This window comes from Lissotriton vulgaris, chromosome 1_1 (genome assembly GCF_964263255.1).
Source record: "Lissotriton vulgaris chromosome 1_1, aLisVul1.2, whole genome shotgun sequence".
Taxonomy (NCBI): Eukaryota; Metazoa; Chordata; class Amphibia; order Caudata; family Salamandridae; genus Lissotriton; species Lissotriton vulgaris.
The window spans coordinates 238,918,203-238,941,076 of NC_141685.1; the positions used below are offsets into that span (position 1 = coordinate 238,918,203).

General features: G+C 46.4%; 1 protein-coding gene across 1 annotated transcript in view; it reads right to left on the reverse strand.

The window, feature by feature from the left end:
- Positions 1 to 747: 747 nt before the first annotated feature.
- Positions 748 to 22,874, reverse strand: part of LOC147745329 (uncharacterized) — an 88,205-nt gene continuing 66,078 nt past the window's right edge. The window contains 2 exon segments of the mRNA XM_086952238.1: positions 748 to 779; positions 782 to 2,099. Coding sequence (XP_086808364.1) covers positions 748 to 779; positions 782 to 2,099 — 1,350 coding nt within the window.

Below are 22,874 nucleotides of genomic sequence, written 5' to 3' on the forward strand. Positions count from 1 at the left end.
ATGTGGTGGAATGTTGCAGAGATCACCTTTAGTTTTTCTTAATCATCAGCCCGAAGTGGCACAGGCATGAACAGACTTCGGTCCCATAGAGACCTACGACATACAGACTCCTGCCCCGCTCCCTAGTGAGGTACATTAAGGCTGGCAACAGTTTGAGATTACTTGCATCATAGGGGTGTGGCCTGAAAGTTTAGGATCAACTCGAACTCGTGGGTCAGAGCCATGGCTTATTAACATACAGGGGGCAAATCACACTGAATGGAATGAGGCCACAAATAGTTACCAAGGAATTAGAATAATTCAAGCATTTCCATCCTTTGCTCTGTGCTTTTCTCAGTACACAGTTTGTAGGACAATTAATGGATTGATGTCTTTGTGGCTGTTTCATGTTAAGGTTTGGGATGCCGATAATTCGCCCCAGGGTTGATTGTGAGCACCTTTTCTTCTCCCACATTGTCTCTCTCATGTAGAGACGTTGCATATACAACTGAAGTGTTTGTCACTTTGAGAACACTGATACTATTTTTTCAGGTTGTGGCTTCTCTCCTGTTGAATCAAACTGAATAATTTACTGAAGCGTTCCTGGCATGATAACGTATTTGCCCTGTGTGCGTTCTCTCATGATCAACAAGTTCAAATTTCTGACTGAAGCTTGTCCAGAATTCAGATCACTGATGAGGTTTTTGCCCAGTATGAGTTCTCTCATGGTGAGTAAGACTAGCTTTACGACTGAATCCTTTCTGGCATTCAGAGCACTGATAACGTTTTTCACCAGTGTGGGTCATCTTGTGTCGAATGACACTGCCCTTAATACTGAAGCTTTTTGGGCACTCTGAGCATTGATAAGGTTTGTACCCAGTGTGTGTTCTCATATGTTGACTAAGATGGTCTTTCTGACTGTAGCTTTTCTGGCATTCAGTGCACTGATAAGGTTTTAGCCCAGTGTGTGTTCTCTTATGTCGAGCGAGATTATTTCTCTGACTGAAGCTTTTCTGGCACTCAGTGCATTGATAGGGTTTTAGCTCAGTGTGTGTGTGTTCATGTTGAGTGAGATTATCTCTCTGACTGAAGCTTTTCTGGCATTCAGAGCACTGATATGGTTTTAGCCCAGTGTGGATTCTTTCATGCAGTGTTAAAAGCCATTTTTGCTTGAAGGATTTTTGGCATTCAGAGCAGTGATAAGGTCTCTGGCCAGTGTGGGATCTTTCATGTACAGTGAGGCTGCCTTTATCGCTGAAACGTTTTTGGCATTCAGTGCACTGATATGGTTTTATCCCAGTGTGAGTTCTCTCATGTTGAGTGAGACCAGATTTCTGACTGAAGCTTTTCCAGCATTCAGAGCACTGATAAGGTTTCAGCCCAGTGTGAATTCTCTCATGTTTAGTGAGACTTTGTTTCAGTCTGAAATGTTTTTGGCATTCAGAGCACTGAAACGGTTTGTGCCCAGTATGGACTGTTTCATGCTGAGTTAAACTGGCTTTCTCACGGAAGCTTTTTTTGCATTCAAAGCACTGATATGGTTTTAGTCCAGTGTGAGTTCTCTCATGTTGAGTGAGACAAGATCTCTGCCTGAAGCTTTTCCAGCATTCAGAGCACCGATAAGGTTTCAGCCCAGTGTGAGTGCTCTCATGTTTAGTGAGACTTAATTTGGAACTGAAGCTTTTATGGCATTCAGAACACTGATAGGGGTTCTCCCCAGTATGAGTTCTCCCATGTTGAATTAATTTGGCTCTCTCACTAAAGCTTTTCTTGCATTCATTGCATTGATAAGGTTTTTCTCCAGTGTGACTTTTCAAATGTAAAATGAGAGAAGTTTGGTGACGTAAGTCTTTCTGGCATTCAGAGCACTGATAAGGTTTTTGTCCAGTGTGGATTCTCTTGTGTTGAGTAAGACTGGCTTTATGACTGAAGTTATTTTGACACTCAGACCACTGATATGGTTTTTGTCCAGAGTGGGTTCTCACATGTCTAGTGAGACTAGATTTCTGACTGAACTTTTTTGGGCACTCAGAGCATTGATAAGGTTTGTGCCCAGTGTGGATTCTCACATGTTGAATGAGATAGCTATTGTGACTGAAGTATTTATGGCATTCAGGACACTGAAAAGGTTTTTGAATCACGTGGGTTCTCTCATGTTCAGTGAGGTGGGACTGATAACTACAGCTGTTCTCACATTCATCACAGTTATTCAAGGTGTTTGTATCCACAAGTTGGGTTCGTTCCTGGATACAGGCCATGTTAAGACTGAATCTAATACAGGAGTCTTTACTCGTTTATGTTATACACAGCATTAACTTCTAGAATACACTGCAGATGGTCTTCTTAACATTTGTATTTAACTAATTATAGCTTTTGTTTGGAGATCAATGTTCCTATCTTTAGATGCAGCCTGTTTAACTTGTCTTATAACGTTCACTGAGGAGCCCCTTATTTTTTTATTAAGATGCCCCTCATAGAGTCATTTCCTGCACGTTATGCCCAAATTAGTTACCTCAAGTAAAATTAAGCTCATTATGACTGCAGTTTTATTTAGGAGTTTTAAAAGTACTGACACGGTCTTTGGGTTTAGTACTTACGTGTTATGTATATTTGTGCATACAAGTAATGACAGAGGATTAAAACATGCCAGTGTGAGTTAATGAATTATCAATAGCAGAATACTGGCCTTTTTTAAGCTTCCTATTCCAGTGAGGCCGCAAAAGGTACACAATAAACGTTTGAGGTCTAACACACTTGGAAATAACTTAGAGCAACCCAAAAGATAGAGGTGGTAAGGAAAATATATTTACATTGGAAATGTAAATGCAGCATCTTTGCTGTAATGACACCTGAAAAAGAGCATTTACAATTACTTTCTTTAAACAACGCTTGTTCTTTTAAATTCATGTACGAATTAGGTTTCGTTGGAGAGGACTTTGGGTCTCCAAAGCATTCCTCATACACCATCAGACAGAATTTGCAACACTTATTTTTCTCGAGTACACAGCGTGGGTATCAATTGTTGCCAATGTTCTTCGTACCATCAATCTTGAAATGTTCCCTTCAAGTGAAAATATTCTTACAATTAGTAGTTGCAGTAGATTTTCAATTTACTTGCATGTACAAAGAATATTTCAGAGGTTATTCAAAACCAAAAATTGACACTTGGTAAATGTTTCTGGTCATTGTATTTTAAGGATTTGACAAAAAATTATTAATGTAAGAAAGTTGAGAAATCACTTTCACATTCAGAGGGGTCTTCCACCCAAATTCCTCACCATTTCTGGCACATAGAATTGGTTTCTTCTTTAGAGATCTAGAATGTTTCTACTTTCTTCAAAATAATCCTTTTTGGCGTTTTTCAATAAATTGCAACATTTCTTTATCTGTCCGTGCTTCAGTAACCTGTAGAAATAGAGTTAAAAATTTAAATGGACCCAAAGAAATAACATTTATGACCTAATTATCTGCAGAAAGAAAGCTTTTACAGAAACAAGATAGGAAATCGGTTTGAGTTGCATTTCTGATAGAGGTGAAACAGCTCTTGGATACTGTGTAGATACGGAGCTTGATACCACTGGAACTCCAGGTTGTGAGAGCAAAATTAGTGAATACTGAAGAAAGAAGCACAAGTTTGACATACATTGAGGCACAGATTCTCAGAAGCAGCTAACACCATCAATTAACTTTTTCTGTGACAACGGCTAGCATCACAGTAAGGTATTAGTAACACTTTTAATGAATTATCAGACGTTGTCTACTCCCCTTCCCACTTAGAGGTCTTGTAAACAGGGCTTTAAATGCCACAGTGACTGAGGTTGTGTCAACTTAGCGTAGTTGGATGCACCATTTCAAATTGTGGGTGAAGATAAGGACTTACCTGGTGGCACAGAACTCGGCACACTCCTCCAACAGGATCCGGACACTGCAACACCAGAAAGAGAAAGAAAAAAACATCACAAAGGAAACCAAAAAGGGATAAGAAAAGACAAATACTAAAGAAAAAGAGGAATCCGAAAAGAGAGACTATCCTCCAGTCTTCTTCAAAGAGACCCAGTGTTGCCCTGGAAGGGGCAAACAGGAGAGGATAGGGCAGGATGGGAGGACACAAAGAGGTGGAATTCAGACCCAGAGAGGAAGGACGTGAAGGAACAAACCGAGAGGAGGATAGTATATTGTGGTGTAGAGGAGGAGACAAATGCGCCAACAGTCAAAGGGCTGCTGGGGAACATCGGAGGCACGTCTGCTCATGGCCCAGTGCCTTCCGACCCGAGAAGGGACCATACCTTCTCTGAGACCCCACTATATTCACATTCCTTGAGGAATGTGGCTGCATCATGTGGGTGCCAGGGTTAGCAGGAACTAAAAGAAATCGAAGGGCGAGGTTTGCAGGAACATGGGGAGGCAGGACGCTGCTACAAAACCCTGCTTGGTGACGTGCTTTGCCAGATAAACCTTAGAATTCGTCAGAGCCCTAAAGTAAGAGTCAGAAAGAAGAAAACATCACACAATTTATGAAACTTTAGATAGTTAACCTAATCCTGGAGTATACTTGCATTTGTAACTAAACACACTCAAAGCAAATAAGGAAGAGGACTACATAGATGTCACCTATTTGTTACATTCTATTTCATTTTTTTACTATCACAAGCTACATAGTTAGAGAATAGTCTGGAGATGGGGTCAAATTTTTTTTTTAAACAGAGAGAGACAAAGAGAGAGAGCGAGAGAGAGAGAAGAAATAGTACAAAAGGACTGAGGGTTTTTAGTAAAGTTTGCCTGACTTTTTTTTGTTGCTACAAGGGTGGTCTGTCCCAGAGTACCTTGAAAGGAAGTAAAGAGATGCTTGAACCAAGAGCTTATTTGCATCAAACGTGAATCACAGTTCATCACATCTTCCAAACAATAGTCCTTAACATACAAAACAAGTTTGCTGCACAACCATTGTAAAGTACCTTTGGTTTAGGAATAAATAGATTTTCTTGAAAGCATTTTATTCTCCTGGGATCTACGACCAAATGCATAACACACAATTTCCTGCAAATCCAAACCTTGCGCTACTAGTCCACAAAAAGAACCATGATCCCTTGCTGAAAAAGTTGCGAGTGAACAGACAGCTCATCCACAGGCTAAACAAGGTCTGAGTGAACAGACAGCGCACGCGCAGGCTGAAAAACGTCTGAGTGAACATACAGTACACCCACAGGCTGAACAAATTGAGAGAACATATCGCACACCTACAGGCTGAACAAGGTCTGAAAGAACATACTGCACACCCAAAGGCTGAACAAGATCCACGAGAACAGACAGCACACCCACCCTGAACAAGGTCTGAGAGAACATACAGTGCACCCACATGCTGAACAATAACATACAGTGCACCCACATGCTGAACAAGGTCTGAGCGAACATACAGTGCAACCACAGCCTGAACAAGGTCCAAGTGAGCATACAGCGCACCCACAGGATCAGGGAGCAGACCATAACAGCCTAGCCCACTTCTTTATAAATGCCATATTTCCAATTACAGCCGATGAAACATGCAAGCTAAATCAATCTGGGAGATAAACAGCATGTTAAAGTCCTTGTACAAAATTCTGCCCACCCTCCATAAATCTGTCAACAACTCTTGGATTTACAGAAACCATGCTCTGTGAGCAACAGCAATTCAAGTTCGAGCTGATGCAGCTTGCATATGGAGACTGAGAAATGGGAGCAACAAGACATCAATGTAAATCTATTTTCAATTCTTAAAGGGAACCACGAGTAAAAAGGAGGCAACACACCATAAAGGGCACTGAAGACAGGTGGAGGCAGCATAGGACATGTCACCTATAACATGTCAGTCAAATGGCTGGTTGGTGATGATGGGGTCAGCAAGTCAGATGAAGGACATTCGAGATGGAAGGACCTGAAGGCACTCCATTGGGATGGGAACGAGGGGGGCCCGTGAGCAAGTTAAAAAGACGCAGATTGAATGAAGATGTGCAATTAATGACCATTGCTTCGGAAGGGCAAGGAGTGAATTAATGCCTTGTATGATGGTGATCACCCATTCCATGGCCGGCACCAGTGAATGGAGGGCATCACTGCTTCCCAGCACAGGGCCAGGCAGCTATATAAGGGGACGGGGATGCTGTATAAGGGCACACTATTCATGCCAATATGGATGAATGTTTATATATATGGTATTACTATAGCACAAACCCAGCCAAAAGGCAATGGAACACTGTACATGGTCAAAGACTTGCATAAAGTGAACGAGTGATAGGAGAGGTAGCTGGTTTGTGGACGGTTAATGCACTTGTGATATTGGGTTCTTTAAAGAGGTGCATCTTTACCTCTGTCACAAATTGGAGCAGCTTTGGGGTTGCGGTCCTGATGGATACGGGGATGTTGTTCAAATGTGGATTGCTCACCTCTCATCCTTTGGAGCCTCTGATGAGGGGGCATAGATGAACCCACTGAAACCAATGGAGATGAAACATGTTTTTTAAAGGAGAGAAGTTTGTTTGGGTGGTAATCTCATTGGTGTGGGAGCTGTGTGTTGAGGTCCGGAGAGACTAATGGGGTAGATTAGGGCTCTCTAGGGCAGTCATGTGGGAACAGAGATCAGGAGTCTCCTGGCATTTTGACACCTGAAATGAAGGAAAGTACCTGAGTGCATTGCTTCTTTGCAGCCGCAGCACCAATGGAATTGCGTTCCATGGAATTACTAGCCGGAAGTGTTTAGTATTCCACCAGCAGGTATTATATTCCTGAGTTAAACCCATGTAATTAAGCAGCTTATTTCATACATTTCCATCACAAATACCATTTCAGCTGTGACCTTTTGCACGCATTTGCACGTACTACAATGTTGGATTAGTTGCTCTGAAACTAAACTTGGTTTTACATCTAGCTTTGCACAACATTATCACAACGCCCTGAACATCATGTTCAAGATCTGGTTTCGCACTATGAAACAATGACATCACTATCTTCATCCACGGGGCCACAGGGTTTTCTACATATTCATAACATCACTAATCTATGCGCACATCGCAAGGCTGCTTTCTATTATAAAAGATGAGCTCCCGATAGATTAGCAGAGGAGGTACTTCCGCTAACACGAGGGTCCTTGCATGCTGAGAAATCACCACGCAGCGGTCTGACATCTCATGAGGGGGGTACAGTTCTAGACCAAGACTGGGACCGTCACTCTATCCCATCAGGTAATGGGGTTGGATCATCCCTTGGGGGGATTCTTGGCTCTACACCTACACACACTCTAGGTACACTTAGAGTAGGGCTCACATAGGAGGAGTATGCTAAATTACTGACTTGTTTATGTGCCTGCATACATACATTGCTTAGCACTATGGCAGAACTATATCTACTATTTATGCTTTTGGTGCTTGTAATCACTTTTATCTGCTTCTGTCTACTAATCATTGCCGCACACGTATTTTATGTAAGAATAACATTGGTTCAATAAATATTATTGAAAAACGTCCCACTGTATATTCTCTGTATATTTCTCTGAGACTAAGTAAGAACGAGTGACTGAATGAAAGGTTCTGAAATGTTTCCACAATCCCTGAGGGGCAGGTGTGAGAAGTTGGCCCGATATGCAACGTTCGCTATTCTAGCGACCGCTATGTATCGTTCCAACGACCCTTATGGTGTTTGGTTGTAAGTCAACCTATAGACCAGCTATCCTAGTAGCGTGGATACGAGCAGTCTAAGGCTAAAGACTCGAGAGGGCGCGTTAAGCCAGCTGTTTACCACACATGTACCCCTTGAACACCCAGTGAAAGGACACCACACAAGTGTTATGAAAATAAACAGTATATTTATTAAGAATCACAACAGCCCTGTACTCTTTATGAGGACAGGGTACTAAGCACAACCAAATCTCTTTAGCAAATACTTCAAGTGCACGTTTAAAGACAAGTGTCCGAGGACACGGAAAGGTTAAGGCAAGTCGGAAGCGAGGGACTCGGGACCCTAGAGTAAGGAGGCTATGCAGGCACCGAAATGCCGAGTTACCTAGCCACGAGGGCTGCGGCTGCAAGTCTTACAGGCGTCGGGGTCTTCGCTGACGAGCCAGGAGCCGGAAGAAAAGGAGTTGCTGGCCGGCGACCAGTGGTGTAATGTTCGTAGAGATTGATGAAACCTGAAAGCAGAGGGGACCAAGTTCGTACTACTAGCCAGTAGTCAGAGGGTACCAGGAAGGCACCGGTTGGCCGTCACCTCGACCAGGTGAGTGGGCGACGCTCGGCTCTGCAGTCTCACGGACCAGGAGGCGTTGTCGGCGACCACGGTGGAGGTGCGAGCTGTCCCACGACGGATGTCGCTGTCGGCGTCTTGGGTGGACCAGGAGGGTCCGGGGTGCTTCTCGGAAAGATGGAAGCAAGGGCCAGTCTGGAGCAACCAGACCGGCAGTGTTGATTCTTGGTCGTCGTCACGGAAGGGCACAAGCCAGCGGCAAGTGACCAGACAACGTGCTGAGCAGCGAGCAGAAGGGCCCCACGCAGATCGTGGAGATGCTGGGAGACTGCACTTCGGTGCTGGAGCGGCTCAGGGTCGGGGCTTCTCGGACCCCAGAGCACTCACCAGAGAGTTACCTCGATGGTCGTGCTGGTTTTAAGAGCGTGCAGGTTCTGATGATGGCCGGTCCCTCGAGGTCTCGTCGCACCCACAGATCACAGCTGAGCTGATGACGTGGGTAGAGGTCAGAGGTGCCAGGGAAGCCGGTTCTCGTCGAGCTGGGCCGTCGGATTCCTTGAGGAAGGACTTACAGCAAACCGCAGAGTTCTTAGATGGTGCCTGCTGATGCAGGGTGACTACTCCTTAGCCACAAGGGAGAAATCTTAAGAAGAGTCTTGAAGTCCTTTCGTAGAAAGTATTCTTGATTCAAAGATGATCTAATTTGGAAGGGTCCCCGCTCCGGCCTTTATCCTAAAGAAAGGGGTGGGTACATGACTAGGTCCTGCCCTAAGGGTGGGACCAGGAAGGGGGGTAGTTACACCCCTCTCCCCTGCCGGACTTTCCCCAGGCCAGGGCTGTCGCCCCTGGAACTGGTTCTAACCGGCAGATGCGTAGTGAGCACCGGGGTGCCACTCCGCAGTCACCTTCTCGCAAAAGCCCTACCTACCCAGAATACACAAACCCTGTCTGGGACGGTGCGAACACCGCCCTTGACAGGAAACCCTTTGTCCAAGTGCTCCTCGCTGGAAGGACTCCCAGCAGCAGGAGGTCAGACTTGTGTCTGTGGTGGCAGCATCCATTTTGTGGAGCTGAGGCCTTCGTTAACTTTAACCGGGGTTCACAGTTACGTACATGTCGTGTCCCTCTAGAAGGGCGGAATGCTAACCTCGTCGCCAGAGGTGGTGAGAGGGCAGCATCCCGATTCGTATGACACCTTACTCGACATGTCTTGATAACGCGACACCGGAGTTACCGATGTGGTACGCGTTATCATGGAACAGCTATTGGGCCTTGATCCCGCAAGCTGCAGCCGGCTCGGCTCGGGCCTGAACCTAACTCACACGAGCCCATGCACTCTGCCTTCAGGATTGTCAAGGCCTGCCATAGGAGTGACTGATAGGAACTCGAGTGTCCATTGTATGGTTAGATATAGGGCTACTATATCTAAAGCAAAGCGTGATTACACGACTTCGCCCCAGCTGTCATGCAGCCAGTTGTGTCAAATTTACGAGGCCAGCCAGGGGTGGCATAATACATGCTGCAGCCCATGGCGGCCCTGGGTACACCTATGCCCTGAGTTACAGGGTCTGATAGGGTGGCCCAGTACCAATTGGAAATGCACCTAGGGTACATGGAATCCATTTTAAAGAGAGAGCAGTAGGCCTGGGGTCCTGATTGGCAGGATCCCAGGTCGACTATGTCAAAAACCAGCTAAAACACAGGGCAAAAAGTTGGGGGCAACCATAGTCAGGATGTACCTTCCTACACAACCCCCCCCCCCAAACGAAAGGAGATAAGGCTATCCTTGTCCAGGTAAGCCTCTATTACCTAAGTGGCCATATAAGGAAGGACCAGCTCTGGCTTGGTTTCCCCCTGTGTCATGGTCCACTAGGCAACCCCTCACCCTAAGGGTATCTGAGGGTCTCCACCATAGGGAATCTCTGTCTCTGGTGTGTCTTGGGAAAGAAGAAGGCTGATGCTGGGATGGAGTACTGAAGTGAGGCTCCTCTACCTTTGGGCTCAACTTCCTCCAATCACCATCCATCATGCGTGCCTTCCTTTCTTTAGCTGAGATGCACTGAGCTCTCAGGGTCAGCCTCTGGCTACCTAAAGCTGGAGGCTGAGTCCCTCTGTTTGGCTTACTGGAGGGACAGGTCAGGTCTGGGGTTTTTAGGCCCCATGTTTGGCTGTGCCCAACAGTGTCCAGCTGTGGGAGTTCCCTAACTACTTTTAAGGGGGATCCCTCAGGAGTCTGTTCTATTTTCACTTGGCTAGGTTTACCAGCTTCAGTGATCCTAATCTGTTGATTAAGGGGTTCTTTTGGACAGGGGGCCCTTTTGGGTCCACCACTGGCCTCCCTGTCCTCTTCAGCCCTGGGCTGACTGAGGCAGGGTAGAGAGGTGCAGGTTACCTGCTCCAGACTGGGTCCCACCTGGGAAGGGTCCACTGCTATCAGGGGCTCTGCCAGGCTAGGCCTGACTACCTCTGGGGCAGTTCCTTCAACAGGGGTAGAGTCAGTTCCCTGAGGAGGCTGGCTCTCACCTAGTGTCTGGGAGGGGGAAGACTCTTCTTCCTCCTCAATGCTCTCTGTTTGAGTGGAGTGATCCATTGTTTCAGGCTTCACAACCTCACTATCTGTCTGAGTAGAGGCTGAGACCATGTCAACCTTGCCAACCTTTTCAGGAGGGCACTCAGTCTGTGTTTGGGCTGTGACCGTCACAGCCCTCCTATCCTGCTCTGGAAAGTCTGTCTGAGCCTGGGCAGTGGCTACCACTGCCCTTCCAACCTTTTCAGGGAGGAATGGTGTTTGGACTGGGGCTGTAGCTATTACTGCCCCACTAACCTGTCTGGATAGGCCTATCATTCTGGAGTGAGCTTCTTGCTCCACCTCAGCCCATGCTGAGAGTTCCAGGTCGTTCCCCAGTAAGCAATCTACAGGTAGGTTATCTGTCACTGCCACTCTCATGGGCCCTGTGACATTACCCCAGCTGAGTTTGACTACTGCCATGGGATGCCTTCTCTTCACTCCATGAATATCTGTCACCTGGTAAGTAAAACCAGGGGTCAGTTGAGCAGAGGGGACCAGATGGTCACTCACCATGGTGAGGCTGGCCCCGGTGTCTCTGAATGCCTCAACTTTCCGACCATTCAATAAAACTTCTTGTCTATACTTTCCCAAAATGTGGGGTCCAGTAGTGAAGTTGGCAAACCCCATGCCAGTCTCACAGACAAGAGTGTGGTCAGGGAACCTGGCTAGGCCATAGTCCTCCTGATTGCCCAAAGTAATGCCCACCACATTCTTGGGGGCACTCCCACCACCTGGGGGATTACCACTAGTGATAACAGGAGGTCTGGGAGTGTTACTTGGGGGTATGTTTTCCTTATTGCTATTTTTAGGGCACTTGGCATCACTTTTGTAATGGCCCACCTGTTTACAGGTATGGCAATAAGGTTTCTTCTGTTCGGAAGGAGTGTTCTGGGACCCACCACCCTTGTTGGAGTTTTGGGGCCCTTGGGAAGTCTTCTCTGTGGATTTATCCCCACCCTTCTCTTGAGGCTTGGTCGATTCCTTTTTCTGGTCACCACCCTGGTTTTTAGGCCTAACCCTGGTTCTGACCCATTTGTCTGCCCTCTTACCCAATTCCTGTGGAGAGGTCAACTCAGAGTCTACCAGGTGCTGATGTAATAGCTGGTTCTGACAATTATTTAAGATTTGCTCCCTCATAATCAGATTGTACAATCCTTTAAAATCAGTAACCTTACTACCCAGTAGCCAGCCTTCAAAAGCCTTAGTGGCACAATCGACAAAATCAGACCAATCTTGAGACTGCGTTTTCTGGGTATCCCTGAACAGCACCCTGTACTGCTCAGTGGTTAGGCCGAACCCTTCAACGAGTGTATTCTTCAAGACTTGGTAATTGTTGGCGTCCTCTACCCTTGTGGTGAGGAGCTTGTCTCTTCCTTTACCTTCAAAGGAGAGCCACAAGATAGCTGCCCACTGACTCTGGGGAACGCCTTGCACAGTGCAGGCCCTCTCCAAAGCGGTAATCCATTTGTGGATGTCGTCCCCTTGTTTAAAGGGGGGCACTATCTTCCCAAGGTGTTTCGTATCGAAACTCTTTTCCCTATTACTAGGTACATTGCTGCCACCAGTGGGGACTGCCCCACTTAACTGTTGCTCTCTAGCGAAAGCAAGCTTTTCCTTGGCCAGGGCAAGTTCTTCCCTTTCGATCCGCAGATTAGCTGCCCTTTCCTTCGCTTCGTACACTCTCCTCTGAGGGGACGTCATCCCTCTTTGAGAAGAGTTGTGAGAGCCGTTGGTATGAAGGGATCTGCCAGAGCCTCTTGATAGAGATCTGGCTCGTCCATTCCCCATGTTAAGCTGACCTGATAGTGGCCCCAGGGGTCCCCCAGTACCGCTATCATGTTTGCTTAAGTTGGACCTGCTTAGTCTGACGACTTCTACCTGTCCCTTATCTGCCTCGTCCCCAGAGAGATCCTCATCCTCATCCTCCTCCACATCCTCGTTCTCGGTTGCGAGATGAATGAGGTCAGGATCGTCTCGGGTTCCCTCGAGGGGAGGCATGTCTCCTTCTGGATTAGAAGAGCTACGAAGTTTCTCAGCTCTCCTGGCATCATAAGTCTCCAAGAGACCAATCAGAAAGGACGTTGTGGGGTTAGACCCCTGCTGAATCTTCCGGGAGTGACACAATCGTCTTAACTCCTTGAAGCTCAGCACAGTATATCCTGAAGGGATGACCTGTGGAGGGTCAACTGACACAAGGGGAGACTCAGAGTTTCCTCCTTGGCCCGACATACTGTTTCTAGTGTGGTGTAAGTGATGCACCTACCTACACTATGTGTTTTCCTACTTTTCCCTTGCTAAGAGTTGTAGCCAAGGTGTGCTAAGCCTTGAGGAGCTACAACAGCTGGTTCAGTAGAACTCAGAGTATTCTAAGCTTTTAGTTATATGTACTAACAGTACTTGTGCGATCTTTCAACAAGATATTCTTAGGATACGTGTGGTAAAACAACAGCAAGCTCAAATCCCAACCGCTGCTCACCAATGTGAGAAGTTGGCCCGATATGCAACGTTCGCTATTCTAGCGACCGCTATGTATCGTTCCAACGACCCTTATGGTGTTTGGTTGTAAGTCAACCTATAGACCAGCTATCCTAGTAGCGTGGATACGAGCAGTCTAAGGCTAAAGACTCGAGAGGGCGCGTTAAGCCAGCTGTTTACCACACATGTACCCCTTGAACACCCAGTGAAAGGACACCACACAAGTGTTATGAAAATAAACAGTATATTTATTAAGAATCACAACAGCCCTGTACTCTTTATGAGGACAGGGTACTAAGCACAACCAAATCTCTTTAGCAAATACTTCAAGTGCACGTTTAAAGACAAGTGTCCGAGGACACGGAAAGGTTAAGGCAAGTCGGAAGCGAGGGACTCGGGACCCTAGAGTAAGGAGGCTATGCAGGCACCGAAATGCCGAGTTACCTAGCCACGAGGGCTGCGGCTGCAAGTCTTACAGGCGTCGGGGTCTTCGCTGACGAGCCAGGAGCCGGAAGAAAAGGAGTTGCTGGCCGGCGACCAGTGGTGTATAGTTCGTAGAGATTGATGAAACCTGAAAGCAGAGGGGACCAAGTTCGTACTACTAGCCAGTAGTCAGAGGGTACCAGGAAGGCACCGGTTGGCCGTCACCTCGACCAGGTGAGTGGGCGACGCTCGGCTCTGCAGTCTCACGGACCAGGAGGCGTTGTCTGCGACCACGGTGGAGGTGCGAGCTGTCCCACGACGGATGTCGCTGTCGGCGTCTTGGGTGGACCAGGAGGGTCCGGGGTGCTTCTCGGAAAGATGGAAGCAAGGGCCAGTCTGGAGCAACCAGACCGGCAGTGTTGATTCTTGGTCGTCGTCACGGAAGGGCACAAGCCAGCGGCAAGTGACCAGACAACGTGCTGAGCAGCGAGCAGAAGGGCCCCACGCAGATCGTGGAGATGCTGGGAGACTGCACTTCGGTGCTGGAGCGGCTCAGGGTCGGGGCTTCTCGGACCCCAGAGCACTCACCAGAGAGTTACCTCGATGGTCGTGCTGGTTTTAAGAGCGTGCAGGTTCTGATGATGGCCGGTCCCTCGAGGTCTCGTCGCACCCACAGATCACAGCTGAGCTGATGACGTGGGTAGAGGTCAGAGGTGCCAGGGAAGCCGGTTCTCGTCGAGCTGGGCCGTCGGATTCCTTGAGGAAGGACTTACAGCAAACCGCAGAGTTCTTAGATGGTGCCTGCTGATGCAGGGTGACTACTCCTTAGCCACAAGGGAGAAATCTTAAGAAGAGTCTTGAAGTCCTTTCGTAGAAAGTATTCTTGATTCAAAGATGATCTAATTTGGAAGGGTCCCCGCTCCGGCCTTTATCCTAAAGAAAGGGGTGGGTACATGACTAGGTCCTGCCCTAAGGGTGGGACCAGGAAGGGGGGTAGTTACACCCCTCTCCCCTGCCGGACTTTCCCCAGGCCAGGGCTGTCGCCCCTGGAACTGGTTCTAACCGGCAGATGCGTAGTGAGCACCGGGGTGCCACTCCGCAGTCACCTTCTCGCAAAAGCCCTACCTACCCAGAATACACAAACCCTGTCTGGGACGGTGCGAACACCGCCCTTGACAGGAAACCCTTTGTCCAAGTGCTCCTCGCTGGAAGGACTCCCAGCAGCAGGAGGTCAGACTTGTGTCTGTGGTGGCAGCATCCATTTTGTGGAGCTGAGGCCTTCGTTAACTTTAACCGGGGTTCACAGTTACGTACATGTCGTGTCCCTCTAGAAGGGCGGAATGCTAACCTCGTCGCCAGAGGTGGTGAGAGGGCAGCATCCCGATTCGTATGACACCTTACTCGACATGTCTTGATAACGCGACACCGGAGTTACCGATGTGGTACGCGTTATCATGGAACAGCTATTGGGCCTTGATCCCGCAAGCTGCAGCCGGCTCGGCTCGGGCCTGAACCTAACTCACACGAGCCCATGCACTCTGCCTTCAGGATTGTCAAGGCCTGCCATAGGAGTGACTGATAGGAACTCGAGTGTCCATTGTATGGTTAGATATAGGGCTACTATATCTAAAGCAAAGCGTGATTACACGACTTCGCCCCAGCTGTCATGCAGCCAGTTGTGTCAAATTTACGAGGCCAGCCAGGGGTGGCATAATACATGCTGCAGCCCATGGCGGCCCTGTGTACACCTATGCCCTGAGTTACAGGGTCTGATAGGGTGGCCCAGTACCAATTGGAAATGCACCTAGGGTACATGGAATCCATTTTAAAGAGAGAGCAGTAGGCCTGGGGTCCTGATTGGCAGGATCCCAGGTCGACTATGTCAAAAACCAGCTAAAACACAGGGCAAAAAGTTGGGGGCAACCATAGTCAGGATGTACCTTCCTACAGCAGGGTTGTCATGTTCAGTGGTTGCCCAAAAAAATGTGGTCCCTGGTACGCCGCCTGCATCGGAAGCTTAGCATTTTCTCTCTGTACTCGGAGGATACGAGGGAACCCTAAACCTTTGAATGGGTCGTTTTTTGAGTTGATATACACGATGACTGCCGGTTTTATCACTCCTTTACTCACTTTATGGAATTGATTAAGGAATTACGCTAACCCATGATAGCCTGGAGAATATTTTGGAAAACGTTAACGATATTTAGGCAGCGGCTCTTGTTTATTCTCTTGGTGAAGATTGGATCTATTTATTAAAGAAAAATAAAGGAAGATGAAATGAAGATATTCTGATTCCTTGGATTTAATAATTGGACATTGATACTGATGAATTTTTAGCTCAGGATATATCTTTTGTTTTCTCAATTTAACATTTTGTGGCTTGCTCTTTATGTCACATTGTCTGGTTCTGGGTGGGTGAGCAGGACCCTATCCTTAGAGCTGAACAGATATTGTATTTCATGACTAGTTTTTCTTCCCAGCGCAATTAACTCTCATTCACCTACTCTCATTGTTCCACTTAGTTTATGTTGTCCAAACAATGTGCAGGTCCTACGGACTGGTAGGAACTACACGACATAGGAAAGGTCCTATTCTGTCTGTATGTTCTCTTCACAGGTGAGCATATAATAGCTGGCTGGATTCGGTGAACTGTGAGGTCAAGAGGGTAGGGGGCAAACACTGGTTTCATATGGACTTAAGGATGGGCAAAATGAGAAACATTTCAAGGAAGTATTACAATACAGTAAATCTTGCAGAGTCGTTTTTTTTTGGGGGGCCAGGTCTAGGATATTATGTACCAAGTGGTGTCAAAGAGATTATAATATTTCCTGCAAGGGTCATCTGCTTTACAAAGAATCTCAACACGAGGAGTGACTCTAAAAGATACCGTGGGGGATCATGTAGTCAGAGGAGAGAACACACAGTATCACTAACGTTATGCAGAACCACACAATTTAAGGGGCTTCATACAAGCGAAGGAGACACCTGGAATTGTCTCTCCACCTCACATGAACCCAGTACACGAATGCATCTTCACACACATACCAAACATCCTCGGGCAGGGGGCGAGGGGGGAGGAGGTCACAAAACAAACACAGAAGGAAGAGCTGGTAAGTATTCTAGTCACTGGCGTTCAGGAGCACATTACTGAACACTGAATACTCTAGTTAGTAGTGTCATGGACTGGTTCTGGGGACGGGAGTCCCCTACCACAAGCACCTAGCGCTCCGCGGCTAAAAGAAAAAGGTCTCAATCTACTTCTGACTTTTTCCATTACACGTAAATATTGGTGGGGTAGTGCTTAGAAATAGGCTCAATACAGCTAGTAAATGCTGTAAAACCATGCCACAACACATAACGAGGTGGGCAATTCACTGGTTTGTAAGCACACCACCACTGGACGTTACATCTAATCCCGGCTTTACCACTTTACCTAAATATGCTGGAAAGAAACATCAAATGTTACTTCTCGAAAGGGCCACTATACAGATCATTATCCTGGGATTGTGGTCCCTCGGCCTCCGCATCACTATCTCTGCCCCCCCGCATGTGGTTTACTGCACTAGGAAACTACAACCAGGAGACTGAGTTTAACCCGGACCTACCAATGTGTCGCTTGGGGAATCGCTGAATAAATGTATACCTCTCCCCCAATTTAGTTCCAATTTCAGGGGTATTTACAATCATCCATGGGTTGTAAGTAAAACTTACAACCCATGGATGATTGTAAATACTTTTAAAAATGGGCCTAGTCTGTGGTGACGCGTCTTTAACTCAAGATTCCGTTCCTGCGGCTCCTGGAGTGTTGATGATGGATCGCCAGGAGTGGTCCATGCAGCTGTGCTCCAGGTGCAGGTGGGTGAGTGGTGAATAAATCTTACTCTTAATCTACAGGTAACACGAGAGTTTGATCACCACATAGTCATTGCCTCTGAGAAGGATGGGTACAGTGTCCACTCTCCTCGACTATTCCCTAGAATATAACATGGTCAAGTATTAACCTTTGGAACAAGTTGTTCTGCGTTCCTTGGATTGGTAACCTACCAAACTGTTTAGTACTAGACAAATCCTACTCTTTCTGTGCCTCTGTCCCCTGATCGGGCAATGTGTGCACCTCAATGGAGGCTGGATGGAAGAAATAAACAGCAAAGGTACATTCCCATCATATGCTCCAAGCATGGATTTACTTCACTCGTTCAGGGCTGTTTCACTGCGGGTCTCCGCACTCCATATGAGCATCTCTAAAGGCAACTGTGTCCCTGAGGCTGCACTGTGCGGGATCCCTCCTGCCCGGCAGTTCCTGCCTCCCAGCGCCAAGCAAGCAAGACTTTTATAGCAGAGATGTGAGCACCCTGCCAGGCTGTTCCAGACGTACTGACTTTGGCGAGCTGCACTAGACGAGTGTAGGCAATGGGGCAGACCACCCAAAGGCGGGGCAAACCTGAAGATTCCCAGTGACAAATAGTTATTCTTTTTGAGATTGCTGTAAGGGTGTTACCAGTACTTCTGGAATGCAATGTTTTCATGGAAACAAAACAAAAGTTAACACTAGCTACAGCATGATGGCGGTTACTAAAAATGTACCATCTGATTGTGCAGTAAGCATTTACACATTCTATCTTTTTGCACATTTTGCGGCAGCCGATCTAATACTCCGTACAGCCCATCCTATAATTAGTGTGACATATTTTATACCTTGTGTAATTCTATCTTTAAACTATTGGCTTACCTATTCAAAGTACAGTCTCTCACAGGAAGAGATGCCATAGCACTGTAAATATACAAGTCACCATTCAAATGTGCCCCAACCAGGTTTCAAATTAGGGACCATCCAGTTTGACACAAAGACATCAGAAATTATAACACTGACCAAATGACCATTTCATAGAGAATAGTTTAACTTGCATTTACTCTTCATTTCAGTTGTTTACATTATATTACATTTTCTCCCACTAGGACCTCATTGACAGAACCCTCATCCAGCTCAAAGATCTGCAGCGGTATATTACAAATTTACAAATGAAGGCTAAAATGAATAAATGTAAAAATCAGAGGCCCTTTTTTTTAGGGAAGACAAAAATATGGACTGGTTGGGCCCTGTCTTCTTACCCTATCCCCCACCTTGGCTAAGGCCCCATGTACCCTTGCCTTGAGAGACGAAACTGCAAGTGATTCTTGCATCCGGAATTTATTTTGTTCTCAACACACACAAGATCATGCGTGCGCACAGCATGCCGAGGCCCAAAATTAACAAGTAGGCCCAGAACCTAGCTCTGGGGACATTGGTGGACACTAAATGCACACTGCTGGCGGGGCACAAGACTATGTTCTGCTTCCCTGGCCATGTACAGTGAGTTATGGCATAGTTGCCAACATTTGAAAATAAATTACAGGGACACTTTGCAGCACAGCTTTAAATTACTTACTGGAAAATTTACCACACCCACTGCCCCAAAGCTCCGCCCACTCTACCCAACCCACATAATTAACTAAATGTAACTCTGCCTTCTCAAAATACTGTCACGGATTGTCACTTGCATTATAAAATAAGCAATGTGCTATTAAAGTTCAAACATACATACAGTCAAGACCGGTAACAACACCTTCCCAACTAGACAAAACTATCAATCCCAAACACCACAGTGAAAGACATTTCTTACTAGCTCTCTGTTTTTGACATACCAAGTTACAAACAACCCCTGCACCAAGGGGCAAATTGCAAAAGCGATGTCCTGATTGAGGAAAAAAGCGCTTTCACAGGGTGAGATGAAAGGTGTCAGCTTTGCTACGTTACAGCGCTCTCTCACCTGGCAGAAAGTTGCAGTAGGAGCTTCCAATGCTTAGAATCGTGGGGTAAATGGGACCCAAGGCTAGATATGTCCCCAGGCCAGTTCTCAGGTGTGTATCCTTTATTTGGGTCCTCCCATGGCACTTGTATTGAGCCGCTCATTAGAACCCTTGGGGCAGGAGAGTCCAATGAAGCGCTCTGAGTGGGAGACCAGAAGAGTGGCTTTCGGCTTCCCACGCAGATTTCTGGTGGATGAGATAGGTTTGAAAGGATGGGGACTTTTTTTGCATTTGTAAATGTAGGTAGTAAAGTACAGCAGCTACTGGGGTGCGGGTGGATGTCTTACATTCCTGGCCGCAGGGTCTTGGCAGGGTTGGAAGTGCAATTGCCGGGACTGACCCGGGATAGTGAATTACCCAGGGCTGGTGGCATTGTACCATGTTCTTAGATGTCAGTATTTGCACAGGCTTTTTTACCTGTTGGAGGATGGCTTCGATACCTACAGGCCGGTGAGTAAAGTTCCATTCACTTTTCATGACCAGACCCTGCAATGACATCCCTGTTTGAATTTCAAGTTATGTGTATTTCTAGTATAAGGTAGCAGGTTCCTATATTGTTTACACAGATGTATGTATGCTGTTACCAGTTGCATCCATGTCAGATTGCCCCAGGGCTGACATGGCACAAGATGGAGTGTATTTCCGTCATTCCTGAAGAGGAGAGTGTAACTTTGGACACTGAAGTGTGGCGGGATGGAGTCACGACTGCTTTTCAGAAAGTCTATGTGACCTTTTCAGCAGAAGATTGCGGATTGGTCTTTAATGAGCTCTCCGGTATGGTTAATGGTGGGGAATCTGGAGGGTCTGCAGAGACAAACGCTAGTGAAAGCCAGGTTTCTGGGAAGAGCTGGATTCTGTTGTACCTGCTGCTCAGCCAGTGTGAGTGTGGTTTCGAATGTTGGTGTGGACGATGCTGTTGAATGTAGGGTGAGTGGAGTGTGTCAGTTGGGAGAATGGGCTGAGCAGCAGAAGGCTGCTCCTGGTGGGGCTCTCTGTAACTTTATCTTGGACTTATTATCTTAATAAATTACCACCTTAAGTTTACCAAGAACAGGACTTCGTTTTGATTACAACAGATTCTTTGTTTTCCTTTGGGTGGCCCGTCTAGGATTATTGTTTATTTCCTGCAGTTATTCATATACGCGCCGCCACCATGAGGTTCTGACTTCATAAAATCAGACTCATGCAACCTCAGCTCTGGGGATGAACACGTTGTCTTATTGTAAGAGGCTTCTAATCAGCTTCCTAAAGGTGTCTTTTCTTTCTAGAAAAATGCATCAATTTTGCCTCTAGAATCCTATGAATCTTGCCTTCAGCCCATCACTCATGCATCACATCCCGCAGGCATCAAGAAAGCGGTCTCTCCCCAGACTCCAGGTCTATTACACATTACTCATCCTATTCAGGTCTATTACACATTACTCATCCTATTCGGGTCTATTACACATTACTCATCCTATTTGGGTCTATTACACATTACTCATCCTATTCAAGTCTATTACACATTACTCATAATATTCAGGTCTATTACACATTACTCATCCTAGTCGGGTCAATTACACATTACTCATAATATTCAGGTCTATTACACATTACTCATCCTATTCGGGTCTATTACACATTACTCATCCTATTCAAGTCTATTACACATTACTCATACTATTCAGGTCTATTACACATTACGCACCCTTTTCGGGTCTATTACACATTACTCATCCTATTCAAATCTATTACACATTACTTATACTATTCAGGTCTATTACACATTACTCATCCTATTCGGGTCTATTACACATTACTCATACTATTCGGGTCTATTACACATTACTCATCCTATTCGGGTCTATTACACATTACTCATCCTATTCGGGTCTATTACACATTACTCATCCTATTCGGGTCTATTACACATTACTCATACTATTCGGGTCTATTACACATTACTCATCCTATTCGGGCCTATTACACATTACTCATACTATTCGGGTCTATTACACATTACTCATCCTATTCGGGTCTATTACACATTACTCATCCTATTCGGGTCTATTACACATTACTCATCCTATTCGGGTCTTTTACACATTACTCATCCTATTCAGGTCTTTTACACATTACTCATCCAGTTCAAGTCTATTACACATTACTCATCCTTACACAGTGCAAAGCTACTCGTGACATGATCCCATGTTGTGTACCTGCCCTGATGGAACCGCACGCTCCTCTCCGAGAAGATAATCTCCACTCACGAGTTGTGCCCAGGCCTCATTGCACTGTGTTTTTTCAGATGCTTAGCACGCTTGTTTGTAACACTTTCCCACTCAAATAAGAGCTACCCAGTGATTTACAAAATTAAAGCTAGCACTGAAAGGTCTCTTAACTGAACTCTGAAGTTCTGTCACCCGACCTTCCCAACTCTCTAGCCACCTCCTTCGTGGCCACAGTGGCTATAAACTGTAACCCCGTCCTATTATAAAAACGTGTTTTCTTCTTAGTTTTAGTGTTTAAAAGGTGTCAGCCCTGTATGGTACGCCTCTCCTTGAGAGCCAAGCCTAAGGGTCCGTTGCTAGTATAAATAATGTTCAACAGGTGGTGTCCCAGCCCAATGCCCCGCGTGATCTAAATGGCATCTGAGTTGTGCCTATTTGCGTGAACTCAGGGCATAGGCTGTGTATGCAGCAGCTTCAAAGTGATCTCTGACATACCAAGGCGCCACAGTGTCCCCATCACGAAAGGCTATACAAGGGACTCAAATGCATTGTCAGCATCAGCCACCTTCATGTCTGGCTTGCCCCGATGCTGCACTGCGAATACTGTGCATAAATTAATCACTGTGGATCTACATGGGGCAAATGCGGACAACGTACTGGGGAATCTATTTTCTCTTTCTCTGGCTTTGGGGGCATGGATATGATTGCTTAAGTTATAGATGGCATTAACATACGCCCTTCAATGCCTCGGCATACACCTCCAGCAGATGTGTGGCTGGTATCGGTTTGTACGCTTTGTAAAACTTTTCATCAGACCTTCAGAATTTGCCTTTCCTCCTGCTGCGGCATCTATTATAGCCTTATAGCTCACAGTAGCGGGCTATACTGGCTATTAAAGGCCCGCTCCAGCATTAAAGGCCCAAACCGAAGGCCCTTAACAAGGAAGCAGGACTAAAATGCCAGTATAGCCCAGCTACCGAGGACTACAAGGCTATTAGAACATTCGGCCACTACAGGGCAGAATGTTCTAATATATTTAAAAAAGTCCTCATGGAGCCCGATGTGAATGAAACACCTTCGGCTCTATGAGGCCTTTGTTCACAGCAACAACTGTGAACGACAACATCGGAATGCTGGAGCTCCGGGCTGGTACCGGCCAT